The following is a 9,527-nucleotide window of genomic DNA, read 5'->3' as shown; positions in this document are numbered from 1 at the left end:
TTCAGAAGAAGATCTGTTTGCATTTCTTCTAGGCATGCTTTGAGACCCAAGAGAGGATGAAAGTAGCTCATGTGCAAAGGGAATCTGAACTGCAGGCACAAACCTGTACCTCTTTCTAAGGACATTGCTAATATGCTGCGAGCTAAACTGTAAACCATTTTTTGGAGCAGTTGAAGTCCAGCCTGGGGAGGAGAAAGAGTTAAAGACATGCCTCAAGTATACTTGCAGTCAGCTAACCAGACTTTGTGTGCAACTACAAACGGTACAGACATGAAACCAACGCCTGAGAACGAAACCACCAGCGAGAAATGGACTGAAGACTCCTTTCCAGGATTAGCAATCCTGTGCACCATTTACGTTACATACGCTGTGATCATTGCAGTGGGTCTCCTTGGAAATGCTATCCTCATCCAAGTCTTTTTCAAGATTAAATCCATGCAGACTGTTCCTAACATCTTCATCACCAGCCTGGCATTTGGAGACCTGCTCCTCTTGTTAACTTGTGTGCCTGTAGACGCAACACGTTACATTGTGGATACGTGGCTCTTCGGAAGGACTGGGTGCAAGCTGCTCTCTTTCATCCAGTTAACCTCAGTTGGAGTCTCAGTGTTTACCCTGACTGTCCTCAGTGCTGACAGGTGGGTCTGGTGTGACTGCTTTGCCAGGAGATGTTGCAGGTGGAAGCTGAAAACGAATGAAAGAGGAGAAATGGTCATTTTGCACAATATTAACTGGCACATTATGATAGGCTAAAGAGAACCAAACCAACAAACCATCCACTCTCCCATTTCACTTCAAAATGTGTGCTAGAAAAATTAGAGCAAAATTAGAGCAAAAAAGAAAAATCTTCTGCCTGGAGTGATGTGAGAAAGACTCTTGAAGTCTTTTGACCTTTTATTAGCTTGAAGTACAGCACAGTCGGGTGGTGGTGTTTTGTTTCTTTTCTCAGCTGCACAGCAAAGGGAAAGTGCTTAAAGCAGGGCAAAGGCAGTAGATTGGTGCTATCTAGTGGTGCTCTAAAGAAGTCAGGGAAGATGAAAATTAAAACTGACTGAGTGGTGCAAATCCCTTGTGCTATGCACTTGGTGAGGCTCTAAAATCCTAGCAGGTAAAAGATTGACCTGTGGGGTAAAAAGCCAGAAGAAAACACAGGGCAGGCTGGGGGGCAAATGAATGACTCTCATGATCTGATGGAGGCTGAGGGACAAATGAATGACTCTCAGGATTTGATGGAGGCTGGGGGACAAATGAATGACTCTCAGGATTTGATGGAGGCTGAGGGACAAATGAATGACTCTCATGTTTTGATGGAGGTTGTGGGGCAAATGAATGACTCTCATGATTTGATGGAGGTTGGGGGGCAAATGAATGACTCTCAGGATTTGATGGAGGTTGGAGGACAAATGAATGACTCTCATGATTTGATGGAGGCTGGGGGGCAAATGAATGACTCTCATGATTTGATGGAGGCTGGGGGACAAATGAATGACTCTCAGGATTTGATGGAGGCTGGGGGGCAAATGAATGACTCTCAGGATTTGATGGAGGCTGGGGGCAAATGAATGACTCTCAGGATTTGATGGAGGCTGGGGGCAAATGAATGACTCTCAGGATTTGATGGAGGTTGGGGGCAAATGAATGACTCTCAGGATTTGATGGAGGTTGGGGGCAAATGAATGACTCTCATGTTTTGATGGAGGTTGGGGGGCAAATGAATGACTCTCAGGATTTGATGGAGGTTGGGGGCAAATGAATGACTCTCAAGATTTGATGGAGGTTGGGGGACAAATGAATGACTCTCATGATCTGATGGAGGTTGGGGGACAAATGAATGACTCTCAGGATTTGATGGAGGCTGGGGGACAAATGAATGACTCTCATGATTTGATGGAGGCTGGGGGACAAATGAATGACTCTCATGATCTGATGGAGGTTGGGGGGCAAATGAATGACTCTCATGATTTGTTGGAGGCTGGGGGGCAAATGGATGACTCTCAAGATTTGATGGAGGTTGGGGGCAAATGAATGACTCTCATGATTTGATGGAGGTTGGGGGGCAAATGAATGACTAATGTTTTGATGGAGGTTGGGGGCAAATGAATGACTCTCAGGATTTGATGGAGGTTGGGGGACAAATGAATGACTCTCAGGATTTGATGGAGGCTGGGGGCAAATGAATTACTCTCAGGATTTGATGGAGGTTGGGGGACAAATGAATGACTCTCATGATTTGATGGAGGCTGGGGGACAAATGAATGACTCTCATGATCTGATGGAGGTTGGGGGGCAAATGAATGACTCTCAGGATTTGATGGAGGCTGGGGGCAAATGAATGACTCTCAGGATTTGATGGAGGTTGGGGGACAAATGAATGACTCTCAGGATTTGATGGAGATTGGGGTGCAAATGAATGACTCTCAGGATTTGATGGAGGTTGGGGGACAAATGAATGACTCTCAGGATTTGATGGAGGTTGGGGGCAAATGAATGACTCTCAGGATTTGATGGAGGTTGGGGGGCAAATGAATGACTCTCAGGATTTGATGGAGGTTGGGGGACAAATGAATGACTCTCAGGATTTGATGGAGGCTGGGGGCAAATGAATTACTCTCAGGATTTGATGGAGGTTGGGGGACAAATGAATGACTCTCATGATTTGATGGAGGCTGGGGGACAAATGAATGACTCTCATGATTTGATGGAGGTTGGGGGGCAAATGAATGACTCTCAGGATTTGATGGAGGCTGGGGGGCAAATGAATGACTCTCAGGATTTGATGGAGGTTGGGGGACAAATGAATGACTCTCAGGATTTGATGGAGGTTGGGGGACAAATGAATGACTCTCAGGATTTGATGGAGGTTGGGGGGCAAATGAATGACTCTCAGGATTTGATGGAGGTTGGGGGACAAATGAATGACTCTCAGGATTTGATGGTTACTGCAATAGTAGAGTAGTTTTCAGCTTGGTAAGTATTTAGTGTAACACGACACAATTTGCCTATTTTCTCTTACAGTTCTTACATCTTTTCTAGGGATATTTTAGCGCAGGGGTCCTGAAATTAAACTCAGGTTCCAACGACAGCACCGTTAGTAGGGATCACTGCTCCCATCTGACTGCTGCCAGGAGCTGCTGAACAATCAGTGTTCCATATGCTGCTCCTCTGAATTGAAAAAAAAAACCCTAAGATGAGATGTCAGCTGAATCAGCACGAGCATGTCAAGGAGCAGAAAATCCCCCAAATGAATTTTAGCATTAAGAGTGAAAAGGATTTTCATCTTGTGTGCTAGCAATTGTGGATTGTGTGTGACAGCAGGAGGCTCACACATCCAGAATTTAAGCAATGCTACTACAACTGTACTCCAAGAAAAAAGTTCAGCCAGCACAGGAAGGCCACATTGGGTCAGACCAAGAGTTCACCTAGGCCCACACCAGCCTCCAGCAGTGGTAGTATAAGGGCAAGATAAGATACATAGAAAGAATGACCACCACTAGCCAATGCCTACACCCTAAGCTTTCAGATGACCTCCTGGGCAGGTGTGGGTTCTGTCTATTTAATCATTTCATTGGAATTATCTTCCAGATCCTTCTTCAGCCTCTTCTTGAACTTGCTTAGCAGTGATTTTCACTGTCTGTTGCATAAACAACTTCTTTGTTTTGGCTTTGCATGTGGCTTCATTCGCTGGCCCTGGCTCTGGTGCCAGAAGAGACAGTGATCCCTCTCCATCTCTCCAGACCATTCCTGCTATGTTCCATCCTTATACAGGGGCTCTTTTTGTGCTCTCCATTGATTTCCTGACATTTTGCTTTTTGTTTGTTTGGTTTGGTGGCTTTTTTTTTTTTTTTTTTTTAGGGTTTGGTACTTTGATTTTAACCACTGTTAAAATATTAAGCTGATGTTTTCACTGAACTATACCATGATAGCTCCAAGGTCTTGGTGCTGCATGATCTCAATTCAGAGTCCATCATGGACTGGATGACCTTTAAAGGTGCCTTCTAACCCCAGGGTTGGAATGTTCTGAGATTCTATGATTTAGACACTTGCTTCTGTATTTAATTCTTCATGGAAGCTGTTAAGTCAATACTCCATGCTGCATTTTCACAGAGCAACTGCATGGTAAACTTACTGTGAGAAAGCTCAGAACATCAGTCAATGCCAGACTATCAGGTAACAGTATGCTAGAAGACTCACAGCAGCCTTCCAGTACCTGAAGGGAGCTACAGGAAGGATGGAGAGAGGCTGTTTACAAAGCCCTGCAGTGACAGGATGAGGAGCAATGGCTTGAAACTAGAGAATAGCAGATTTAGATTGGATGTTGGGAACAAATTCTTCACTATGAGGGTGGTAGAAAACTGGAACAGGTTGCCCAGGTTGAGGCCTCATCCCTGGAGATATTCAAGGTGAGGCTTGACAGGGCCCTGGGCAGCCTGATCTAGTTGGGGATGTCCCTGCTGACTGCAGAGAGGTTGGACTGGATGACTTTTGGAGGTCCCTTCCAGCCTGGACCATTCTATGAAAGTCACTAAAATGGGATTTCTTTGATAAATTGCAGTTTTCTATTTAAATTTGCCTTGATGATAAAAAGACAAGGTCCTTAGATACAACTAAGCTGCCTTCTTCCCTGCATCCCTTCTCATCCCCCTTTCCTTCCATACCAGTCTTGTGCCTCCCTGCAGACGTTACCTCTTTCTACACCATCTAGAGCTGATACTTTGGGAGCAGGGTAGATTTTTGCTGTGCTTCATTACCTGCATGGCAGCTGGTCCTTTTTCCCAGGTCTCATTTCCATGCAGATTTTCACACATTTCTAGGCTTACCCAGGTTTTTCTCCTATGTGACTCAGTTCCCATGCTGCATGAATCAACAGCAGGGTTAGCTCCTGAGTTATAAATATTCATGAGTAACAGAGCATTACACAGAATCAGAGAGTCACAGAATCACAGAATGGAAGGGGCTGGAAGGGACCTTGAAAGATCATGCAGTCCAACCTCCCTGCCAGAGCAGGATCACCTAAAGCAGGTCACACAGGAACACATCCAGGTGAGGTTTGAATGTCTCCAGAGAAGGAGACTCCACGACCTCTCTGGGCAGCCTGCTCCAGGGCTCTGGTACCCTCACAGTGAAACAGTTTTCCCTTATGTTCACATGGAACCTCCTGTGCTCCAGCTTGCACCCATTGCTCCTTGTCCTATCATTTGACATCACTGAGCAGAGCCTGGCTCTGTCCTCTCAACACTGCCCTGCACACCTTTATAAACATGAATGAGGTCACCCCTCAGGTTCCTCTTCTCCCAGCTCCCTCAGCCTTTCCTCAGCAGGGAGATGTTCTACTGCCTTAATTTTGAGTCACTCCCATTAGTCAGATCAGTCAGATCACTGCACTCAGCTAGGATCTTAAGATCCTGTGAAGGAGGGGGTGGCTGTGCTTGGCTTCATGTGCTTATAAAATAGTCAACCTGTTTCATACCTTCGCTAGCTCTGCATGCTAATTTCTTCATCTACCTTTCTTGGCAGTGCCATAAAACCATGAGAGATGATTGCCCTTACTGATCCTAACCCAAAGAGAAGAAGTAATCTTTACTTAGGCAGGCTTCACTGACAAGTCCTGCCAGCCAAGTCATTAAAACACATGCTTAAAATTGACTTTTACACTTCCACCTTAATTACAAAGAGCTGGTATCTGTTTTCATTTCCAAGATGATTCCACCAGCCTTAGCTCAGTGAGAACTCAAGAAGTTTGCATTGTCAGTGCTTGCATTATTTCTGTGTTTATCCTGACAGAGATGTTGGTTGGGTTTTCAGGTACAGAGCCATCGTTAAGCCCTTGGAACTGCAGACGTCTGATGCTCTGCTGAAGACCTGCTGTAAAGCTGGCTGTGTTTGGATTGTCTCCATGATCCTGGCTATCCCAGAGGCTGTTTTTTCAGATTTATATTCCTTCAGCAACCCTGACAAAAACGTAACTTTTGAGGCATGTGCTCCCTATCCTGTCTCTGAGAAGATCCTGCAGGAAGCTCACTCCCTGGTTTGCTTCTTGGTGTTCTATATTGTACCCTTAGCTGTCATTTCTGTCTACTATTTTCTTATTGCCAGAACTTTATATAAAAGCACTGCCAACATGCCAGCAGAGGAACATGGCCATGCTCGTAAGCAGGTAAGCGAGGAGCAAGCACTAAAATGCCCAACTTGACCAAAATCTCTTATGCTGATCAAGTCTAAATTCTTGAGTGCAAAACCTTTGCCTGATAAAGCAGATGACACTAAGCTGGGAGGGAGTGCTGATCTTCTGGAGGATAGGAAGGCTCTACAGAGGGATCTGGCCAAGCAGGATTGATGGGCCAAGGTCAAGTATATGAAATTCAGTGAGGCCAAGTGCCAGGTCTTGCACTTGGGTCACAACAACCCCAGGAACACTACAGGCCTGGGACAGAGTGGATGGAAACTACCCAGCAGAGAAATACTTGTGGGGAGCTGGCTGACAGCCAGCTGAACACCAGGCAGTGTGTGCCCAGGTGGCCAAGAAGGCAAACAGCATCCTGGCCTGGGTCAGCAACAAGGTAACCAGCAGGAGTAGGGCAGTGATTGTCCTCCTGGACTCAGCACTGGGGAGGCCACACCTTGAGTACTGGATTCAGTTTTGGACCCTCCAAGAAGGACATTGAAGTTCTGGAGCAGGTCCAGAGAAGGGAAACAAAGCTGGGGAAGGGTCTGGAGAACAGGGCTGGTGAGGAGCAGCTGAGGGAACTGGGGTTGGTTAGTCTGGAGAAGAAGAGGCTGCAAGGAGACCTCATTGATCTCCACAACTCCCTGAAAAGAGGCAGGAGCCAGGTCAGGGTTGGTCTCTTCTCCCGAGTAACAAGGGACAGGACAAGAGGAAATGGCCTCAGGGAAGGTTTAGGTTGGAAATGAGTAATCTTTACTTCCCTGAAAAGGTTCTCAAAACCGGAACAGGCAGGCTGCCCAGGGAGCTGATGGAGTCACCATCCCTGGAGATGTTTGAAAGAGGCAGAGATGTGGTGCTGAGGGCCACAGTTTAGCACCAGCCTCAGCAGAGTTAGAGAACACTCAGACCCAACGATCTTAAAGGTCTTTCCAACCAAAAGCATTCTGTACTACAGCAAAGAGCTCTATAAACTCAGCCCATGTTGGCAATCCAAATTCAGCTGTGCACTTAAGCACGTTCCCATGACTCAGTAACTGTTGTGAGTCTGCATGCTGCAGTCCCAGAGAGGCTTCGTTCTGCTTTGTTATGACTCTATTCAACTCGGGAGTTAAAACATCGAATTGTCAACACTGAGACCTCATCCATGTGAGCTGACACATTAACTGTTGTACTTCCTAGTACCAGTCTAGACGGCAGATGATGGGAAGGGAATGTGTTCTGCACTGGAAATACTTGGTTGAAAAAAATTATGAAAGAGATTTATTTTTCCTGCTGATTTCTTTAGGGGTTTTGTGGTTTGGTTTGGTTTGTTTTGTTTGCTTTGTTTTGATTTGGTTTGTTTGTTTTGTTGTTTTGTTTTGTTTTGTTTTGCTTTGCTTTGCTTTGCTTTGCTTTGCTTTGCTTTGGTTTGTTGTTGTGGTTTGGGTTTTTTTTTCCATTTTGATTTCTTTGGTTTTGGTTTTATTTTCCATTTTCCTTTTCTGGTCACTAACGTGTTTAGAGTTGTAGATGCCAATGGTGAGGCCACACCTGGAGTGCTGTGTCCAGTTCTGGGCACCTCAATACAAGAGAGATGTGGAGGGGCTGGAGCCAGGGCAGAGGAGGGCAAGGAAGCTGTGAAGGGCCTGGAGAAGAAATCTGATGAAGAGAGACTGAAGGAGCTGGGGATGGTTATTGTGAAACAGAGGAGGCTGAGGAGAGACCTCATTGCTCTCTACAGCTACCTGAAAGGAGGTTGTGGAGAGGCTGCTGCTGGTCTCTTCTCACAGGTAATTAGTGACAGAACAAGAGGGGACAGCCTCAAGCTGTGACTGGGTAGGTTTAGACTGGACAGTAGGAAACATTTTTCCCAGCAAGAGTGGTCAGGGATTGGAATGTGCTGCCCAGGGAGGTGGTGGAGTTCCCAAGCCTGAAGGTGTTTAAAGGTAGTTTGGATGTGCTGCTGGGGCTATGGTTTAGGGGTGAGCCTTGTAGAGTAGGATTCTGGGTTGGACTTGGTGCTCCTGAGGCTCTTTTCCAGCCTGAAGGTTTCTGTGAAAATCAGCTAGATAAGCAGAGGTTACTACCTGCAGTTAACCCCAGGTGTGCTGCCTTCTCTTGTAGATTGAATCCCGCAAGAGAGTTGCAAAAACAGTGCTGGTGCTGGTTGCTCTGTTTGCCTTCTGCTGGCTGCCTAACCACATCCTCTACCTGTACCGCTCCTTCACCTACCACACCTCCGTAGATGCTTCCACCTTTCATCTGATGGCTACCATTTTCTCCCGTGCCTTGGCCTTCAGCAATTCCTGTGTCAATCCTTTTGCTCTTTACTGGCTGAGCAAAAGCTTCAGGCAGCATTTTAAGAAGCAGGTCTCGTGCTGCATGGCAAAGTTCCGCTCCAAGCCTCCCAGTGCCCCCCACAGCAACACCCCCACCAGAGCCCTGTCCGTCACCAGCAGCATCCAGGGCTCAGAAATCAGCGTCACTCTGCTAACTGATTACAGCATCACAAAAGAAGAGGAGAGTGTTTAATCCATCTGGGATGAAGGACAGGAAAAAGGGAGCCTTTGCAATCCTGTCACTGCTCCTGGCATCCTGGAAAGAGGAGCCGTGCCTCGCCCTGGCTGTCAAAGGTTCTTCATCAGGAGGTCCTCGTTATTTCAAATACACATAAAGAAATCACACTGCGTGGGAGAAGAAGCTGCAACATCTGAACTTTCCAAGCTCAATGGGACTGTTCATGTGCCCAAGCAGCAACACAGATCCCTAGCTGGAATTCCTGGACTGGGGAGGGCAGGAGACAGCAGAGTTAGTGAGGATTGTTCTGTTCTTGGTGACTTGTTCCTTGACCTGTGACTGAGAGCTCCTTCTCTCATGTACCTGCATCTGCAGCAAGCCAGTGAAACCATCTTCCTAACCAGGCAAATGTTTGCTCTGTTTCTTTTCTTGTCCCAGATGTTGTAAATTGGCACACACATCAGAAAGCAGGCTGGAATGAAAGCAAGCTGAGGTTGGTAGAATGGCGTGCCACACAAAGACAAAACTTTATGGGCCAGCTCCATGCTAGCCTTTGCCTTGTCACTGACTTCTTTTGAGACTCTGGGAAGGAGCTGAGTGCTGCATGAAGAGATGCCCTTGCCAGTTCCTAAGGAGTTCAAGGGAACCAGCAGGTGACCAGCTCTTTTAAAAAGCCATCAACACTTGTAAAAATTCTTTGTGATCCACAGGTTAACACATCTCAACAGTGCAGAGTTCTTTACTGTTACAGTGCTTCAACACCAGGAAATTGGGGTGGGTCTGTGTTAAGAGTTTGGATTTGTTGTGCACTTTTGAAGCAAACTGCTCAGAAGTCCCCTCCTGCTTTACTGTCTCTGTCTTGAGTGCA

General features: G+C 46.4%; 1 protein-coding gene across 1 annotated transcript; it reads left to right on the top strand.

Moving 5' to 3' along the window:
• Positions 1 to 207: 207 nt before the first annotated feature.
• BRS3 (bombesin receptor subtype 3) lies at positions 208 to 8,674 on the top strand. Its single transcript, XM_054388733.1, has 3 exons — positions 208 to 638; positions 5,803 to 6,154; positions 8,267 to 8,674. Exons 1-3 carry the CDS (start codon positions 208 to 210, stop codon positions 8,672 to 8,674), a joined length of 1,191 nt encoding a protein of 396 aa, XP_054244708.1.
• Positions 8,675 to 9,527: the final 853 nt, after the last annotated feature.

The sequence above is a fragment of the Indicator indicator genome, chromosome 17 (genome assembly GCF_027791375.1).
Source record: "Indicator indicator isolate 239-I01 chromosome 17, UM_Iind_1.1, whole genome shotgun sequence".
Classification (NCBI taxonomy): Eukaryota; Metazoa; Chordata; class Aves; order Piciformes; family Indicatoridae; genus Indicator; species Indicator indicator.
Note: the sequence above shows the minus strand (reverse complement) of the source record. Positions and strands in the feature narration are given on the sequence as shown.